The sequence below is a fragment of the Pholis gunnellus genome (assembly GCF_910591455.1).
Source record: "Pholis gunnellus genome assembly, chromosome: 21".
NCBI classification, from domain to species: Eukaryota; Metazoa; Chordata; class Actinopteri; order Perciformes; family Pholidae; genus Pholis; species Pholis gunnellus.
The window spans coordinates 13,776,617-13,797,846 of NC_136548.1; the positions used below are offsets into that span (position 1 = coordinate 13,776,617).

The following is a 21,230-nucleotide window of genomic DNA, read 5'->3' on the forward strand; positions in this document are numbered from 1 at the left end:
CCCGACAGGAAGAAGGGTTCCACAGAAGCCCAACAACATTCCTGAGAGCTGCTGGTTGGGTGATGAAGAATCGTGTCAGCCTTAACAATAAAAAAAAATAATAAATAAATAAAAGGATGTTAACATACCGTGAAGTTGTGAGAGCCTGTGACCGCAATTCCATCTTCCAGGTAATGGGTTTCTATATAGTTACTTGCAAACAGCCCCCTAGAAAGAATAAACAAAGACAAAAAAACGCTCAGAAGTGACCCTAAGGGGCTTCATCCTGAAAAATCAATCACAGTGTCTTAAGCCAGACTCGCATGGAAGATAAACAGTGTGATGGGATTTAAACTGTAACCATGCTTTAGAAGAGTATAAATTGAATTGAGCAGCTGCAGGCATCGAGAAAGAAGGCTGGTGTGGCGTTTTCTATTAAGCCACTTTCACACCACATGCATGCACCATGAAAAAGCATTCAATGTCAATCCATAGCTCATTCTATATGATACGGTAGAACAGTAATTAGCGTACACATTGCAGACAATGGAAGGTAATGAGCAGATGGACGTAATAGTGAGATCTGATAAAAAAAGGGAATGGGGAGATTTTGTTGACAGGAAAACAGTGAAGAAATCAATAACACTGTGAAGTGATTCTCTGAGGTGACCGAATGATCCTTTTACAGTTTTTATCTAGAAAGCCCAATAAATCAAGACATTTTGCACTGCTTTCTTCTTCTTCTTCTTCTTCTTCTTCTTCTTCTTCTTCTTCTTCTTATACGTAAGAATTGATGAAAGAGCAGCATATAATTCAGGGGTCTCAACCACGTTAGGCTGGAAGGATTACCGCAATACCGTGTTAATGTGGCACCTTCTGCCTACTCATGTATCTCCATCACAGCAAACTCAGGTTTGTTATCACTCTTTCACAATGATTGCTTCCCACCAGCCAACCGCTGTTCACAAGATCGCTGTACTGTTCACAGTAAACAACTTGCCGTCTTGTAATGTCTTGAAGTCGTTGTGGTTTTCTACCAAGCTACTGTTCAACCTGCTGTTTCCATGGTCAAGTATTAACCCTCAATATTTTGTCCCCAAAGGGCATGCATTCATGGCGGTGTCATTCACAATCGTTCTGCTACTTTGTCATGTTTTACAGCTGCTATATCATTTATTATTTGATTTTTGGTAAACCTCATAACCGCTGAACTAATTCAGACCTGTCATTGCAAGATAAATCTTTACTGTCACAGCCCTACTACAATGATGGCTGCCCTTCTCGTCACTTACCGAGGTTACTGGACACTCATGAAGGGAAGGACACTCTCAAGAGTATAAATGAGACTGTCCATGTATTGTACATGAAGCGAGTGCATGTACAGTATTACACTACAGGACGCCAGCAGATGGCTGGCTTGTGCTAATCCACCGTAGAGGAACAAACCTCAGCAGGCAGCTGGATTCTCTTACTGACCTCACTGCTGACAACCCAGCTGGGAGTGTCAGCTGTAACAACCTGGGGAGGGGGGTTATTTTGTTTGGGAGCTGTCAGCATGAGACACAATGCTTCCCCGCCCTCTACTCCTCCGCTGCGCCAAAGAGCTGGTAATAATCATTGGATCAAAGCGAGGCCAACGAGTAGAGAAAGCCAAATAAAATGATGTGTTTCTTCAGTCTTAATTAGGTCTGCGCTCTCGGTCGGACGCACAACCTCAACATCTGCCCACAACAGACAGTCCAGTGTGGTGATTGTGTATGTGTCAGCCTCGCTGCCTGCCTTTAACACTCTGGGAGAGTGTGGGTATAAAAGCACCCATGTGTTTGCAACATGGAACCAAGAAACCACACCTTAGTGGGTCTGCAACATGGAACCAGGAAACACACCTTAGTGTGTCATAGCTTAGGTCATAACAGGTGCCAAGAGTGGAGTGTTTCCTGGAAACAGCAGTTAACCATTGCGCATTAGGAGGAAAGTATGTCCCACATTGTGGATTAGGAAGGAATCTTTTAATGGTCAGTATGAACAGACAGGAAACCCTATTCCAATGCTCATATGGAAAAGAAAGTCTTGAAAATGTGGGCTAGAGCATGATAAAACACCAAATTAGAGTTGCATTCTGCACTACACACATTACAGGGGTACATCATCGAGTCTACAAAGAGCAGAAACATAGATACACATACAGAAAACCAAGCCGACAGCACCTGTAGGTTCAACTTACCCCAGCCGAACAATGAACTGCACCATATTTCTAATTCCACAAGCCGCAAGGCTGAAGCAGCACAATGTCTATCAATCAGTGGGAGGTTAATGAGGCTTTGGGGAAGGGAGGGGATGGGGGGGTCGCAACCCCCCCCATTTAAAATGCATTACCCACGGGATAGGCCTCCTGCAGGGCTCCATCTGACTGACAGGGAGTCTGCTTCGAGGAGAGGCACCAAGAGTCAACGAGAAGATGCCACGTTCTGGCTGTTAACGCCACAGAGACACCCAAACAACCACAAAAAAAAACAGAATGACTGCAAGTGTGACACAACAGGAGGTAAAAATCTCTGAGATTTGTGCCACTGCTGCGTGAACTTGTCATACAACTTTCAACGAGAAATATTTGGTAACTTCTCTGCATCTCTTAGAAAAGACACAATACCTATAATTACAGCCATGTTTATGTCTTGTCATGCTGTCTCCAGGCTGAAAAGGACAAAATAACTTTTTGAAAGAGAATACATCAGGTTGGGGGAAAGAGTCAGATTTGCCTGTCAGTACATTTGACACCGCAGACAGAAAGACAATGAAGTCACTTCAAGCTAATCCTGAATGTCAGCTACTAAATGCCACCTCTGTTCTCCCGGCATTACATTTTCATATTGTTTCTGTTGTATCTCCGTTCAACATTGTCAGCCTCTTCTGTCTGTCTTTGTACAGGGAAATAACACCGGGATTTACGCACCGCCTTATCTAAATGGAATATATTCACACAGAGAAATAAATGTCGAGGCTTGCTATTCAAACACTGTTGTGAACGTTCTAATTGAGAAAATACAACTGCGCCCGACCTCGGAACAAATTCCATTATTCTTTTACATTACGGTCTTGATTGCTAGTGTTTGCACTGCCTTTATGTTAGTAAAGCTAATGTTGCGGTGTGTGAGATATGCTAATTACAACAGGCTTGATGAATTGGAATTAATGCCTCATCAATCAACAGCAAACGGGAGGTCTCATTTGTAGGTGAGTGCTGCATATGACCTAGAAAGGAAGGTCCTTTACAGCATACCAACAGCTTTTATGCTAATGTCTACATGCTAATGTCCCCATTTTAATGACAAACAATTGTACACCTCGTCATCTGCGTCTGGTACTGAGGGCTTGTGATGTGATTACTGCAATAACAAAACACCAAAGCATGCAGACATATTGAGAGCTGAGCTGGAGTCACGTATAAGCTGTAAAGACACATTCTCAGAAGGGGGAGCGGGCAGTTTATACAGCCCGGGACACTTTCAAACAAATCTCAGAGCAACAACAAAACGTTGAATTGATTATGTGACAGGCCAGGAGAAGAAGGGAAAACTTTATGGTGAGCAAGACAGCGTTTCCTGCAAAACAGCTTGCCCATCCCGAATCCCGGATCTGTTCTATTCGGCGGAATATAAAGTAGCATATTTTTCAGTCAGTAGTCACAAACGGGTTTTCAACTTCACGCTCTGCAGAACTCTCCCTTTTCTCTTGATAAGGTGTCCAACCAGGCTATAAGTATAACTAAGCAAAGAAAAGGTTAGGGCTTACACAATCAGTGACGATAATGGAAGTATTAGAAGTGCATTAACTTCCATTTCTGGAGTTCATAAAGTGAATATCCTTAATTGACTTGCTATGACCACTACATTGACACCACGGCCTTCATTACCATTGCTGAAATACAAGTTGGATCGATGTGCAGCGATTTCCCAGTCACGGTCTCCGATATGTCTCATTAAACTCAGACAATCTAATCAGGGACTTCTGGACAAATCCTGCAGTTAACTATGATAAATGAGAAGCTGAGCATTAGGCCTCTCGAGAGCAAGTAGCTCTCTTGCACTTGTAAGCTCTGCTCTGTAATGGAAACTTATTTAGAACATATGTCAATACAAACATTTAGAGCAGATGAAATCATCATCAAAGAAATACCTTGTATTGTGCAACCTAATCTAGGAGCTCCAATTAGTACATTACATTTAATCGGAGAGACCCGTGAGGCAATGTGGTAATAATAATGTCCCTTTGCTTTTATGTGGCAAGTGGCAAGAACCCAGCTCCGTGTGGAAAGAGAAGGAGCATGTGCATGAAAACCTACAACAGTGCAAACCCCCTCCAGGCCAAAAAACCTTGTCTCAGTCTTAGTAACATTCTTTTTCCAGGCGCAAGGGAAGAGGGCCAGTCTTCCTGGCTGTGATCTGTCTGACATCAGGCAGTGTTGCAGGCCAGTGCCAAGTAGAGCAGAGCAGCAGAATTCCCCCTGCTTACCCTGAGCTCAATGCAACTCCCAGTCTTCAGGAAGCATGTCATGAACAGAGCCGTTAGAGCATGCCAGCCAATGATTTCTGCTCTAGGAGGAGGGAGGAAGGGGAAGGGGAAAAAAAAAGAGCAGAAAAAGTCAAGGCAGACGGTTTTGACTTTATTCGCCAATAGGATGCCATGTTCGGTAGCGAGCTAACTCGCAGCTCGCTGGCGCCTCTGGCACCAAGACCAGCACTGCACAACAGGGCAAAAACACCAAAAAAGTTGGTCCGACTGTGTTGAAAATGAAAGCTTCTCCTATTTGTTTTACGCAGAGAAAGCAGGTTTGTCTTTATCCCGATTTCATCTTATCACAACAGCCTCATTATGATTCTTTACCCCTGTGTGGCATCCCGCGGGTGGTTAATTGGTCAGTGCGATGGTCAAACACAATAGCCATTAGTAGCTGTGGCACGCAATTATTGCAGCGACTGTCACCTAGAGATTGATGTGGTTACGCCCAGGCATGTCCCGTGAAATCAATAAAGTGTCATCACTGTGCAATGTCTGCGTGATGGATGGCTCCACAGGATCCCAATTAGAGAGACTGCATGATGAATGCCACCCCAACAATGGATAAGATAATTGGAATTAGGACCGAATTGAAACACCAATCTTTGATTAAGTGTGAGGATAATGATGCAGTATTTACTGAGCTACACAGGTGTGTTAGTAACTATTGAAAAAAAATGGTATAGTGTTTCAAGTACAAAAAGTACACCCGAGTCAGTCCACTAATCAAAAGGTCAGCTGTCGTACATTTTTAAATAAAACTGACTCGTATAAAGTACCTCATATTCCGTAAGACATCTTTACATTTGGATCATCACCACAACAACAGCTATGCAGCCCAAAAGGCTGAGTGTGTACATAATAGTAAGACGGTGTGATCAGTGGACCAAGAAAGAGAGAAAGCCCAGAGGAACCAGAGAGGAGCTGTTAGCAACCCCACATCTCCTCGACTACAAATCCACAGCCTGCCCGCGCCAGGAAAACAACAGCAATTGGATGTTTGTTGTTAGACGGGCTTATGTTTATGCTCTCCCATCACGCGAGCTCTTGCGGTTGGGAGAATAATGACTCTTTGAGCAGAAAAGGTGGAAGTGGCGTGATAGCGTAATACCACCACAAAAGCTCTGAGGCAGGAGGGTGGGAGTGTATGATAACCACAACCACAATCTTAACCCAGCAGATTCACTTGCTTTAACTTAAAGACACCAACCACAGAGGGGGTAGACCAGGAAGCGCTCTGTTTCTGAAAGGACCAAACGTGTCGTTTAGGTATGAGGACTTGTTTTCTGTTTGTTTGCGTCTGGTGTCACATGCTCGCTGCCTCACCACATTATTGGAACATTTTGTCTCTTTCTGCACCGCAGTTCAGCGTAGAGTGACACATCGTCCGGCCATTCCAGTCTTAGAAGCACAATGAAAAACTTCATGAAATGAAATCTTTAACCTCTCTCTAGTTGTCTGGTTTTTACGACTTATCTCTGGGGCTGTGTTGTAAGGGTCACAAAAACATAACTGCAAACAGTCTCAAACAGGATAACTACAGACGAAGTGCAACTTTGAGTCAGATGTTTTTTCCACATAATGTCCGCTCCCTCTGTTGTTTCTTTGCCTGGTGTCACTTGTTGACATGTAAAAATCAAGTCACATCTGGCTCTCATGTGCTTGTCACCCAAAGCGTGCAGGCACATGCCGAATATGACGAATCGTGCCGATGAGAACCCAGCGAATCATCACCTGCCCAGCCATGGTTTTGCAGCGGGGCGAGTCTCCTTCGCTTCCACTAAAAAGGCATTAATATCACTTTACTGCTCATGATGTCACGATCCCCGAGGGCGAGGGGAAAAGTAATCACATGTGACTTATCAAAGGCAGTTGATTGGCACAGTGTGAACTCTAACTGCTCCACTTCAGGGCACGTGGAATACGAGGCTGAAATATGTCTTATGCTCGCAATTAGACAAGTGACAACCATTAAATCGAAATTGTAGGAAAACAAATAAAAGCTGCGAAAACTTGGCAGTTTGTCGTAGGTGGATGTTTTTTCTCCTCTTTTTTTTTCTTCTTCGTGGCATGGGCCAGTGACATTGTTATCTGAAACTAATTATGCAGCAGTCTCTCAAATCGCCTTTGTTGCTGTGGATCACTGGAGGGAAGATCCTTCATCCTGCTTTCTACTCCTATCTGCCCCCGGGGCTTCTGCCGCTCTGTGGCAGAGAGCGTGCCTCTGTGCTCTGCCTCTTCATCTCCCTCAGGACGAGCTCCGGCTGTGTGTGAGCGTACGGGGGTGTGGAAGAGAGAGAGAGCGAGACCCCGCGTGTGTGCAGGAATCACCCAATGTGCCGGTAGCTCGGCTTGATTTAGGCGTGTCTGCGCGGGAGCATGTGTGTGTGTGTGTGTGTGTGTGTGTGGGTGTGTGTGCTCGTACACATGCGGGGCATCGCTTCATGTGGCGTTTCCACAACGGGGATTGTGTTTGTGCTCCACATGCATCAGGCTCATGGCTTATAGATCATGCAACACATTCTTTTCTTTCAACACTATCAGCAAACCACAACACTCCCCGCCTGATTTCCTAAACTACTTATTCAACCCCTCAGTTCATCCTGCATAGGAAAATCAGGAAGGCATTAGAGAACTGTAATGTTTTCCTGAAGTATTTTGCACAGTCTGAAAGACAATTTTAAAAGGCCAGTTCACCCACATTACAAACAGGGAACATTTTTTACTCTAAAGAGTTTCTAAAGAAACTATAGGCAGTGAGGTCTGTGAGTAATGAGGACACAGTTTCTAGAAAGAGATGCTGACTTTCAATGTTCATTTTATTTCTTACAATATCCTGGGCCCCACAAAACCCCATTGAATTGAGGTGGAGACAGAAATCCCAGAGATATAGATTCGTCATTTTGATATTAATGTCTTCTAGCCTGTGGCAAAATCAGGACATATTGAAAGCCAGCAGATGGAATTGAATCCATATTCCTCTCTGTTGATGCATTCCAAGTGGAAACAATAAGCTTTGTGTGCATCCTCAACGCAATGCATCATATCTTCTCTGTCTGATCATTATGTGGGTAAAGCCGGCAGGATGTACCGGGGAAGGGCTGAATGCAAAGTCATTCTCAGGACGGATCGTGCTAATACAACAGCTTTGAGCTTTGTCATTAATTCCAATGGTTTGCAAAGAACTGGCCCAAAGCCCGAAGCTCGTGCATCTATATTCATTGCAACCCCGTGCTTCAACTAATGAGCGGCTGGGGAACTTCAAACAATCAAGCCTATCATTCTTTTCACAACGTAAATGCACATGCAAAAAAAGACAGCAATTCAATTAATTAAATCTGTCTGAACTTGTGCGCCCTCCCACACTCTTTTCCTGCCCTTCTACCCCGTATGGTTTCCCACGGGGAAATCAAATAATTAAGGGCTGAATAAAAATTGACTCTCCCTCCCTTCATGTCTTTCACCTCTCTGATTGTGTCAGTGAGGGAGAAGTCCTCCCTCTTTCTAGTATAAGCATGCTTTTTATTATGCACCCTGACCCTGTGTTCTTTCAGCAGATGATTGACAGGAGAAGAAGGCAACGAGATTAAAGTTGCAGGAGACAGAACCAAAACAACTTAATAATTGAAAGACAAATGAACTTAAGTGTGAGGTCAGAATTCTCATTTGTTTGCAACAGGTGTGGTCTGTACTAAGAATGAAATGTCCAGTTAATTAAGCAATACAGTACTTTTCCCAACCCCTGAGCATTCGTACATTTCTATCAGCTTTCATTGAAGCCATTTCTTGCTGTGAATGACAAAGGATTCTGTTATGTCACGCTTCTTTAAATCACCTCTCAACACCATTTTACTCCGTTTCTGAAGTTGGTGATTCATTCACCAGTAATGCACAACTGGCTCATCGATCATCCGTGCTCCATTGATCCCTGGAAGGACTATAGCTCTTGTTGTTCAGCCGATGCGCCGAGGAAGTGGAACATTATTGGCTTTCTCTAAGAGATTGTTTGTAAGCATCACATCGTACATCAGAGCGTGCAGATGGAGCCCACATCTGGCGCTCGTGGATTTTTACGTCATCGATGACCCATCGGGCATAGAGGAAAGGTGACTGTGGTTCATTCGCATGCACAGCCATTAATTAATCTTTATCTATTGCCAGACCGGAGCCAAGGCCAGGATTGTAGAAATTCTGAGGCCATGAATCGTGACCAACATCCCAAAAACCCTTCATCTAAAGAAAGAGCCTTGAAACATTTTTCTTATTTTTTACGATTCAGTTAACAATTCACTTGTATTCTGTAATTGCATATCTCAAAATGAAGGTAAGAAAGAAAGACTGAATGCTGAAAGCCTTCCCTACACTGCTCATCTGCGGCAATACTGAATCTACAACTAATTTATTGACTTACTGGAATCAAATATACCACAAGAGACATTTGTAACAGTAGAATAATAAAGGCTAAAATAAATAGCTTGACATTTTGTTTAATATGCTTTTTAGCTTTCTTGCCAAGGGTCAGATGAGAAGATCGATATCAATCCCACAAATAAAAGTAATACAGATCTTCTCATCTAACGCTCGTCAAGAAAGCGAATACATTTCCCAAAACTCCCGTCAACTTGCTAAAAGCCCCAAATTTGCAGGAGAAATACAGAGGCCATGCCCTGAGTGGACCACTGAATCTACTTCTGCCGACTTATTATATGCCTTGTTGTTTTGCAAGCACTACCTATAGCCTTTCTCTCATCCCGTGTGTCAACAAACGCAGTTTCCTGCTCAACCCTCCGGGAATTTACAGCCTGCCCGTGACCCCTTCCACTTCGGAAACTCTGTGGATGATTTTGAGGCATCCGTGTCATGTGACCCAGGCCTCAATTCCACGGGGTCCCTGCACCCCGAAGCACTCCACAGCCTCTTTATCAAACCCTGGCAGCTCCTATTGTTGTTGGCAGCTCAGGCCTGTCCCCAGTGCTGGAGGGATTAGGTGAGAGTGAGTGAGAAGGAATACGTGGAGCCAACTAAAGGAGACCCTGCCGTGTCCCATACCCCAACAGGGGATTATTAGAAGTTGCTGATGGCAGGAAAATATGTGAGGAGAGAGAGAGACACGGAGGCAGGTAGTCAGAGGAGAAGGAGGACTGCCTTCACACCTCATCTGACAAAGCAAAAACACCAGAAAAGCTCCAATCCAGTCATCACACATCCTCCCCCTGCCTCCGTCTACTCCCTGTGTGTCCATCTCTCTGCACCGTGGGGCCTCAGACACATAGCCTTAATGATGAGTGGGATGGGAAACCAAAGGCATCTGCTTTCTGCATGACGTGGAGACAGGGGAAGACTCCCGTGCTCCAGGTCCCAGACATTCTCCGCACCATTTCCTTTTATCACAAAGCTAAATTTAGTGATGAAAGAGGCATCTGAACTCCAACTCCTACACAGGTTTCCCACTCGGATTTCAAGTTTTAAATGAGTCAAAAGCAGGAACACAAAAGGAAAAATTGATGAGGTTCATTAGCAGAGATGTTACCTTTGAGGGCAAGAAGGCAACTGCAGCTGGGGCTTTTTGCTGTGGTAGTCAGCTGGAGCGGATGCTGTTTTTGCTTTCCACCCAGCATTCATTTTTCACAAGGACAGTGCTCTGCGTGAGCATGTATAGGGCTATAGAAGGTGGAGAAAAAAACTCCTGGATCAGCTGAAAGAGAGAGGCTTCCTTCAGCCAAAATCTGACCGTCTGACTGATGACCACGCGTGGCTTCTTCGCTCAGTCAGTGACCCCCACGCGCAGGGAGTGCTGGTCAAAGGAAGGTCAGTGGAGTGTGAGAATGGACAGAACAGGATGGAGGACAAGTAGAGCGAGCGTTCCCTCCCGGCTTAACTCACACTGTAACTCCGGCAGATCTATTTGTCTGTCTGTCAGAGGGAGGATGGAAGCCAGGGCTGTGAGCCTGGACTGATTATCTTTATGGTCAGCAGCCACAGAGGTCAAAAACTTTGGCTGATTTTGTTTATTCCCTTTGGCACCCCGAAGCCTTGAGAAAATGAGATTTCACTACAATTTATGGAGAACGTTTGCTTAAATAGGTGAAAGGGAGAAATCGTGAGCCAGAAAACAAGACAGAAAGACAAACAATCAAATGGAAAGGAAGATGAAGATGGAGGGCCTTGCAAGATGGATGATCTTTGGTACTCCGAAGCCATAGTTTCTGGCATTCATATTTAAATAATTTGTCTTACACTTCTGCTACTATTTATTGAGTATTAAACAATGTACAGACAGGGTGTGAGTTTATGCTCCAGTTGTATAGCTGCTCATTGTACTTCATAGACACAGCGCATGTCGTGCAGCGATGCAGCCAAAAGTGCTCAACAAAAATAGAAATAAACAATGAAAAATACTTTAAAAAAATAGCAATAAGTGAGAAATAACAAACAAACCAAAACTGTTTTTATCTCAATACAACAACACAATAATGATAATACCACTGAACTAACCCAAATTGAAAACCAAATTAAAAGAGAGTGCTCTACAGTTTCGGGACATAGAAGCAGAGCCCATTAAAATAAAGGTACTTAGCCTTTTTCATTTCAAAACCTAAATGCAGTGAAGACGAGGAAGTACTTTTGTGAAAGGTTGTGTTTGTTCATTTATCTGTAGGATTAAAAAATGCTTTAATTAAAAACACAAATCTTCAATAGTGTGTGTGGGGAAAGCCAGTATTTACACGATTTAAAGCTGCTTCGAGGAACTTGGGTTTTGTGTGATGCAACTAGCCAATACATGACAACATGTGATGGCCTTTGACACCTGCAACATTGTTGTGGTGCGAGAGTATTCCAGTATTCTGTATTTTATTTGAAAATAAACATGTATAATAGGGTTTGGAGAGAGACGCGAAACAAACCCTATTATACTGAGTAACGCCACACAGCGCAACTGAACTTGTCCTGCCTGATATAGTGGAATAAGAGCAGATATGGATAAAACATGAGGTCATGCTCTTATTCAAGGAATTTGTTCTCAACACATTTCACAAGACGGATGGAGAGCTGGAAGTAAAGGAAATAATACGTGCTTAAACTTGATCAGCCTTCTGGAATATGTTGAAACACACTGTAATAAATGTTCATGCGTCCAACGCCTCGCATTATGCTCAATTTAACGGAACAAAGAAGTTTCATAAAAGGTCTCGAAATGAAACACGTGGCCTCGTCCACTTTCAAAACCCCCTCTGTTCATAACTTTAATGCAATCTTATCCTGAAAGACGCGTAGGCACTGGCATTTACAGGTACAGTAAAATGGGTTATTGTTCAGCCTTTGAAATGTTACTTTTAAAGCCAAAATCTTGCACACCGGGTTCACAGAAATGCAGGAAAGGGGCTCTTAAAAGATGACTCATGAAAAACAGGGGGGAGGGCTGTCTGCTTGTCTCTCGGTTTGCCGTCATGTCATCAATGAAACAGAAACAGTCCACTTGTTTCTAAAATCCTGAGCACTACCTACACAACAGCACCCAGTAAATCCCAGCTCCTATGGCCTCTGACAGGTTGATCTTAGCCTAATGGTGCTGAAGATGCAAGTTTGGTCCCCAGCTGTGGAAACAAAACCCACTCCCCCTTTCCTTATCAGCTATCATCATCATGACTTAAATGGAAAGCATGATTTTACTGATTTGATTTAGGTATTCCAGCATTGACCTGATGGATAACTGAAGCAGAAATTCATGATATACACAAATCCACATTTCAAACTCAGTACATTTAAGTACAATAACCCGGCCGAAAGCACAAAGCACAAAGAGGACATCTTTATCTTCAGGACTCTCCGTGAGCTCTTTGGTGACGGCTCGTCCCCCAGAGAGAAACTGCTGATTACAGCAGGTTTCACTTGGCTGTCTTCATTGTGGTGAAAGGAGGGAGGCCGAGGAATAGATCTACCAGCTGGAGTCCTGAGACCCCCACGGTCCGTCTGGTAAAAGGCTCAGAGCGGAGAGAGGAAGACCACTATCACTGCACAAGCCATTGAGCCTGATACTCAATCTTCCCTTTCTTCAGTTTTATACTTAAAGTCCCCTCTCTACTCAAATGATTGTGACATTAACTGGTTTGACCTTCACTGTGCAGAACGATGCATGTGCAGAATTTGACACTAGCAGGCTGTTTTTGCTGAGTAGGTAAAGTTTCTCTGCGCTCACCTTGAATCTGTGTTTAAGGCGTGTGCGGATGATTTTGTGACATCACCAAATGGTTTGCAGTTTTCAGTTATGTCCTGAAGTTAAACTTTTGAAATGAGAATATTTACATATTCATGGGAGGAATAGATAGAATTTTTAACATTGTAATTGGAAAAACTATATCAGACACAAATTACTATTCAAAACTTAATATTTATATATATATCTTAAAGCATGTCTGTAGGGAAACAAATTGAACATTGAGGTTTCTTATGTGACTTCAAGGAAGCGACGACATCTTAAAAAAAATAAAACGGGTAAGCTTGAAGGTTATGTTGGTTTGGCAAGCTTCTAGACCAATAAAAAGTGATTTAGACAGACGCACGGTGCGTGTGCATCTCACTCTTCTTCGTCCTGAAAGAAGGGACCGGCCGTTCTAAGAGCTTTCCAGTGTTACTGGGTGCCGACTAATTAATTAGGGACGTGGAGTTGCGAGTCCACCTTATTAATTACTGCTCTAAGCTTGAAAATAATTGGAGCTTCTAAGAAGGCAATTCAAAAGCTCCTTTCCAAAAAATTCCCTTTTGAAGGAAGAAGTTGAAAGGCACAGGCTCCGGACAGAGACGAGCTCATTTCCAAGGCTTGTCTTTGAAACTAATGAATCACAGTATATCATGGCCTTGCAGCCGCAAGGGTAACAAGAAAGGTACAAAGGCTAGAGTTAATGTCGGCGCATCCTTCTCCTGGAAATAAGATTTAGAATATGGTGTGTGTTTGAATTTTGCTGATGAGAGTGTATGTCTGCCTGCATAAGAAAGGGAATAAATGAGAATTGGTAAGCATGCAGTATAACCAAGTTGCGTGGGAGTATCTATGCATGATGGTGGTTTGTGAGTGGACTGGGCTATTTGTGCTTTTCTACAATTACTTTCACATAATGTACAGTACACACCTGCCAATGACTCATTCTGACTGTCCATGTGTCTGTATTTCTCTGAGAATTCAAACAAGTCAAAGGACAAGCTGGTAGTGCACTGACAGGGGATACAGATGTGTGTTTCGGATAAGATAATCAGGACCATGCTCTAATTTAATGTCATTTAAATTGAACAAAAATGTACCTTTCGAGAATTGATGACAAAAATATCAAAAAAACCTCCAAAATACCACATTAAGACACCAAGAGGAAAATCGCAATTATTGGGTTTGTCCCAATTCATAAGTATTGGTAAAGTTGTAATGCGTTGCTCTTTGTATTCTTTCAAAACTTATATAGAACTTTTGGATTTCTGTCTTTACGTAAGAAATATCTAAAACAGAATCCAATCTAGAGGCAGAATCTAGTCATGTGCACCCCAACTAAATACTAATCTACTAAATCCCACTAAAAGGGATTCTATTGGTCAAGCATCATGTCAATCAACACACATATTTACCTTTAAGAAACAATGGGGAGGTCAAAAAAGAGCGTGTTGAAGCAGTTATTGCAGACATTCTGGAATAAACACATTTTAAGCGGTCCAGTTTTAATAAACGCTGAAGGCCAGACATGGGGAAGGATTTGATACACTCCTGGCTTGATGACAAGAGGAAGGATTTGATACACATGGGTCACACATTGGGTTTGACGTTCCTTAAACAATCCGTGTGTGGCTCAGCAGCCGAGGACAATAACTCTACAAAGAGGTCACCAGAGATGTCTTTCTTTCCAGAAAGAGTTGGTTATGTGTGTGGCGTCTCAAGCCTTCTGTTTGTCCAGCTCCCCAAGAGAGGGTGTTTCCTGCCTGTGTTTTCAGTGAGACACGACGATGTCTTCATTGAGAGAAGCAACAGGTCACAGACCAGCAGCAGTCCAGCCTGAGATAGGGAGTTAAATAACATCCCGAAGACCCCCCAAACTGGGACAAATTGTGTCTGGATCTCGTCCAGGCTGAATTTGTATTGTTCTTTCAAACACCACAGAGATAGAAGAAGAAGTTTGCAGCCAGACCTTTCACTCAGGATACATATCCTCTGCCTGCCCTCTGTCCAGGGAAAAGGCCAGATTAAAGTGTGTCTGTTTGTCTTGCAGCACAACAGGCTCCAAAAGATGGATAGCCAAACCTCCAGGCCCCTTATGCTTGAGGCCAAACAACATGATGAACAGGGAGAAACCCCAAGTGGAGCAACCGACAACAACCTCCACCCAGCTGACGAGCCCCAGGCCTCCTTTCGGTGATCCTGCGGTCCATTAGAAGGGGAAACACGTATGGAGAGCATGCTGCCTCCTCAGCTAGGGACTCATCTTGATATGCCCAGAGGCCTCGCATTCAAAGCCACAAAGCAGCTGCTAGAACAGCCTGGCCAGAAACGGTTCCATACTGACAGTGATCACCTGATCTACAGCCAGATTTTTCCAGTCAGGAAAACTAGGAATGGCACAAATTTGGGAGAGCATGAGCAAATGTGCCGGGCTAACACTGCATTGAGGTTCATTTAAAGCTAGATATTTTATGATCCTTTATCTTGGTAGCATCATCATACCTAAGCTACTTACCATCCTGGGTGAAAACCTGAAGCTACTTACCCTGCAGGATGATTTAAGAGTCACCTGTGGTTCAATCAGGTGGTTTTATACACCACCTTTTTAACTGACTAACATCTCCTGAATTTTAAGATATAAACGTTTGGCTTTGAGCATCGTAATCAAGCTACTCGTTAAAGAAGTGTTGTAATATTAACATGCACTTCAGGGCTTCATTCACTGTCGGTTTTCTTGCATCAATACATATTCAACTCTAAGCACAGGGGACTGCAGTAGCTAAATGATAAAAAATGCATAGCTTACAAAAATACTGGCAGCTAAAACTAGTCCTGTCTAGAGAAAATGCTCGCCTCTTGCAGGTAATTTGTTCACTGTTTTCCATGAGGCCCCAAATGATGATGATAACAATGAATGTGTCCTTCATGTCTGAATGTTTTTTCATACACACAAAAACTTATTTTTACAAATAAGGGCAAGCATCATTCATAGCTGAGTCACACTACAGAAAACTTTTCATTTGAGGTTGACAATCTAAAGTGATTGGACAACAAATCAATATTCTTACAATTCTTTGAATTTGTCGACATAGCAGTGCGTGGGTGCCTAAAACGGCAGCATTTCCACATAGAGTGGGGCCTTAATCTTTCAGGCAGACATCTCTTGAACCATTATTTGGAGCTAGAGTTTGCACGGTTGGCCTTTTGCCCGAGGCAGTGTGCGCCCTTTCCATCCCGACAACAGGCTGCTTTCAAAGGGTGTCCGGAAATGTAGGAATATCTGACGCCCATATCTCCTGCTTCTGCAGTCCTTAATGCCAGAGAGCAGACACACCAAACAATGCTCCACATTGGCTCCCAAACACAGCTTTGTACTATCAAGAGCAGTTTTCATCATGTTCCCGGCTTTCTAAATGTCACCGGTGCCACTGACACCTACACAGCTCAAGGTCACAGTAAGAAACAGTGCTTTATTAAAAGCATTCACATCCGACACAAAACACATTTTCTCAGATCGAATGGAAATAATAGTACCAAAAGACAAGGAAGCAGTTACAATGCTACCCTTTACGTGGTTCTTTTTTTTTTTAAATGGAAATTGTCACTGAGAGGATGCCACACAGGGGTATGATGAAGTGTGAACTCAATAGTTCACAGCTTCTTTTGAAAGTATCTGTCTCTCCTAAAGTCACTGATTTATCATAAATGGACTGATGGTATGTGACAGCTCAGCATGCCGCTGGTGTCACCTGCATTTGAAAGATGAGAATATCTGAATCCTTTGGAAGAATTCAAATTCAACTGACGGATATTTGCAGCTTATCCTCTAAGTTTCATACATTAAAATGAGTCTAAAAAGTCAAACATTGTGGCATAAAACTTTTTATTGACTGTGTCGTTCATTGAGGACAAATGTATTCCCTAAAGCTGGGCTTTCTTAGAAGAAGTTTGGGTAACATTTTCTATGACGCCCATGTATAGAATGCATTATAAACATCCTTATAATGTGTTATTATCTGCTTATGGCACTGAATAATTATAGTTATAAGCACTCATAAACATTCATAATGCTTTATAACAATAATCATAACACATTATAAAAGTATTAAGTATTAAAAGCCAAGTATCATAATATTTCAGAAGTGCTGGTCATTCACTGACATTTGTTTTTGCAAGGATCATAGTGTATTATAATCATCATCGTTATTAATGCGTTATAATGTGATTATAAATTACTCTAAGGGGTCGGTGTTTGCTTTAAGTAAAGTGAAAAATGTACAAAATGTCAAATAAATGTTCACTTATAATGCATTATAAAAAGATTATAATTTATTACAACTTTGAGAATTATAATACGCTGGTCCTTGACAAAACAAATGTCAGTGAATGACCAGCAATTATGAAGTATTTTGATACTTGACCTTATAAGTCACTAAAAAAAGCTTTGTAATGTGTTATAATGATTATGGTTATAAAGCATTATGAATGTTTATGCATGCTTAAGTGCTATAAGTAGATTATAAATCATTTTAAGTATGTTTATAGTGCATTATAGACATGGGCGTCACAGAAAGTGTTAGACGTTTGGTTTATTGTTACAACAGGGATCAAGCTGAAGGGTGAACATAAGACCTTTAAATGTCAAAGTTGTAGCCTTCAGAGTCAATCAGTCTCCAAGCCAAAGCAACACATCCCAGAGGTGGGCTTTGAATAGCTAGATTGTTATTTTTTTGTTATTGTTTATGGCCTTAAGTCCAGCCATTTAATACATTGAGTTAAAATAGAACTTAAGTTTTGCAATTAATTGGCAGAATGAAAAAAAATGTAATCATTTCAAGCTGTTTGCGGTAAACTTTTCATGCACCCCAGATAGGCGACCTCTACTAACTCTAGATTACACTGCAGGGGTGGTGCGAGTTCACCTCTCAATACAACAGAAATAATCGCCTTCAGCTGTGCAGCACATCTCGCTCGTGTTTGGTTGCCAGTGCTATTTATTAACAAAGACCTGGGAAAACACAAATAAATCCGGGCAGTTTAAATCAAATCATTTAATTCTGGACCACACTTTTTTTTTCCGCCTCTCTACTGATGCCGGCTGTGTTTGAACAACTGGATTTCATCAGCGGCATGCAGCCAATCTGCCAGCAGCCTCAGACAAAAAACACTCACTTAATGTCAGCACAGCAGGTTCAGTTCTGGCTCGGGCGCACTGATCCGCAGAGCAAACTCCGCTCAACAACACACATCCCCTTCAAATCCAAGTCCTATTTGTGATCCGTGTCGTCAAACATGCATGGTATAAAGTAGCTTCTATTTTTGACTTATCACAGAAGTGTGTGAGAATCCGCAGATGATGAAAATTCTGCCCTTGCCAGTAATTAAACCTTGTTATCCAGACTTGCTGTAAGTGCTGAGAGTAAATTCTGACAGTTTGGTGTTTGGAATGCATGGAGGTTTGTTTGAGTAAAGTCTTTCCATCATGCGCGAGCTCATTAGAAAGACCTAAATTGCACCTCTCCGTCGTCTCCGTTTGTTCCTCTTGGCCCCGCGGTTTGAGCTCGACTGTGGACTTTACATTTAATGCTATTGGACACCGATGACAGCCATGCTGGATGAGAATCATATGGGGGATACGTGAGAATGTAAGGTGTTTTTCCACTGTAGCTTATCAAAGGGGGGAAAGTTTGGTTCCCATTTCAGAGATGAAATGTTTTTTTTTTACTGTATGGGAACATAATTCCCTGCTATAAATGGGGCTGGTGAAAATTTGACAATCTGCAAGTCAGCTTTGCAAAATCCCCACCTGTGCAGAGCAGGAATGTTATTCGACAGAAAGACTGTGCAGTGTGGTTTCCTATCAAAATATTTTCAAAGTAGGTAAGCCATAAAATTGCGGTCGCGGGTGTTGAAAGCTTTGTCCCACAGTCTGCAGGTGGAATTTACATATATTAAGTCTTGAAAACAAGTGAGATTAATGGCTGACTCTGACATGAAAACCCATCCGCTCGCTCCTCTCTTTGCTTCCCTCTCCCTTTTTTCTCCCTATCACACAGACAGCTCCTGCTTGTTCCTGGCTGCTCATGTGTGGCAGCAGAGCTGGATGGAAAACATATTGCTCCATCAATCACGTCCCATTCTTCTCAGCAACACGTTCGACTCGCAGGTTGTCTGAGACCGAGGCCACATACAGTCAGCCCTTGTGTAAAAAATGCAAAGATGACACATATTCCTCCGAAACAGATGCAGAGCTCTGTCAAACTGTGCCTATTCAGATAACCTGATCTCTTTCAAATGATGTTCCCCCTCCTTGCCAGTCCCTTGACTGACTCTATGTTGACAGTATCTTAATATACAGAGACGAGGAGTGTGTGCTGTGTTCAAACAAAGCCTCCTTCTCCCCTGTGCTATGCCAATAGATCAAATGAACAGACAGAGGGAGAAGAAGGGGGAAGATGTCGCTTTTCATCAATGTCTGGCTGATGTATTCAAGAGTTCCTATCTTTTAAGTCTTTGTTTCAGCACACGAAAAGACCAAAGCACGGAGAGCACTGCCGTGCCCACACTAGCAGTGCGAGACAGAAGGGTTTCCTCCTTCCTTTTGCCTGGCTGCTATGTGTGACACACAAACTTGGCCACAGCCCCGTTTGTAGCCCCTGGGCAGTGCATGTGTCGCCCATTTGTACTGCGGAAAGCACTCAGTTCAGAGCGAAGGCCAAGTATGAACGGGGGGGGGGGGGGGGCACTTACTCGTTTTTCTCCAGAGCCAAGAGCAGCTGCTCACCTTCCGCTTCAATCAGGAGCTTCAGCGACGCAGGGTGACTCTGAAGAGAACACAGACAGGAGAGGGGATGAGACGGATTGTTTGTGGAGCATTTTGATTGACAAAACATGGTTCTCTGGTAGCTAGCATGCTTTAAATTTAGGGAAATATATGAAATGGGTGCTGTGTGTGGCAATTAAATATAAAAAAAAAACAGCAAATAGTTCTTAAAATGCTGAATTACAATCCAGATGAAACTTTCACTGAGCCACCCAGCGCTGTGAGAAAAGAACGTGAGGAGGCTGTTTTCAATTGAGCGCTCGGATGTCCTTATGAAGCGACTTTGTATCTCAGAACAAGAGCTGAGAGGATTAACTTTATGTTTCTATTCCATTTGACATTAATCCTGCAGAAAAGCCACAAGTCTTCGCAACCCTGAGTTACAACACTGTGCCGCCAGTGTCTGTTGGAGTCAGATGAAGTGGCACCGGCTCGTACATCACTTCTGTCAGTCACGCTGCATAAACACCCACACACACACACACACACACTCCTCCACATGTCAACACATAACCGCCCTCCTCTCGTGTGCTGCCTGCGCTCCCACTCTGAAACACCAAGAAAAAAAAATTCATCTGTCTCGCATTCTCCTTCGCTTGGCAACAACACACACAAACAAATTTCACACACACACACACACACACACACACACACACACGTAGTTCAATCTGGGTCAACTGTGGCAAAGAGCGCTGCTCTGGGTTAAGTCATCCATCATCCCCCGTGGAGAAGAATGTCTAGTGGATCATAAGAGGATATGGAAGCAGAACACTTAAGGTTTGAGGCAGTATCATTGCACGTGGGACTAAACTTTCAGCTATTTTCTGTTCAGACAGCGTTCAACGTGCACGCTTTGACCTCCCTCACGCTGCATAATGTTTGTGACGGCTGCCATTTCTAACCAGGGAAAACATAGATAGCACACCGGATGTTTGGGCTTGTTGTTAAGGGAATAATATATTCAACTCAGCACTTAATTTCACCTTCATAATGACTCTTTCCTTCGCAGATCTGAAGTTTTGTTTTGTTTTTCGGGTAATAACATCCCAAAGAAACCTTGTGGCACCATGTCTGTTTGGTTAAGCCAGAACAAATTAATTCACTAATGAATTGACTCAAATAACACAACCTGGAAACTCAAGCTGTGTTTGTAAAATCTGCCTGGCAGCCATGTATTTTGTTTCTATAAAGTCTGGGATTATAACACCAAACAGAGCCAAGGATCCCAGGTTTCAAACCCGGTGGGGTTGTGAAGTGTCTAAGATGCAGATGTTGTGCAGCTGCTTGAAATGTACTGAACTCGACGCAGAGGGGCAATGACTGCTTGCATGTAATGCAAAGATTGAATCCGTATGTTTGAGTAAACAAATTGGCCAATCAAATAAATGCAAGTGCACATTCCTGGTAGATTACTTTGTAACGTTGTATTTCTACTGTAGACCTTGTGATCGTCGCAATGAAAGCGGAAATCGTTTCTGCTGTTGTACCTTCCCAGAGTTATAAAATGACGTTCCCCCACACCAATGCAACCCCCTGTGATGTTTGAAAACAGGACTGAATCCCCTACTAATTTTGTCCTGCGGGTGGTGGAAGACTAATAGCCAAAGTGAAATCAAAATGCTTTATGTGAACAACAAACTCTGTGTCGGGTTATGACATACCGTATTATTGGTC

At 42.9% G+C, this 21,230-nt stretch overlaps 1 protein-coding gene across 1 annotated transcript in view; it reads right to left on the reverse strand.

The window, feature by feature from the left end:
- The window catches only part of adam12a (ADAM metallopeptidase domain 12a), a gene marked incomplete at both ends in the record, with an annotated part of 63,640 nt that overhangs the window by 31,740 nt on the left and 10,670 nt on the right, over positions 1–21,230 (reverse strand). The window contains 2 exons of the mRNA XM_079183298.1: positions 129–207; positions 19,484–19,557. Of these exons, the coding sequence (XP_079039424.1) occupies positions 129–207; positions 19,484–19,557 (153 nt within the window). The remainder of the gene's footprint in view (positions 1–128; positions 208–19,483; positions 19,558–21,230) is intronic.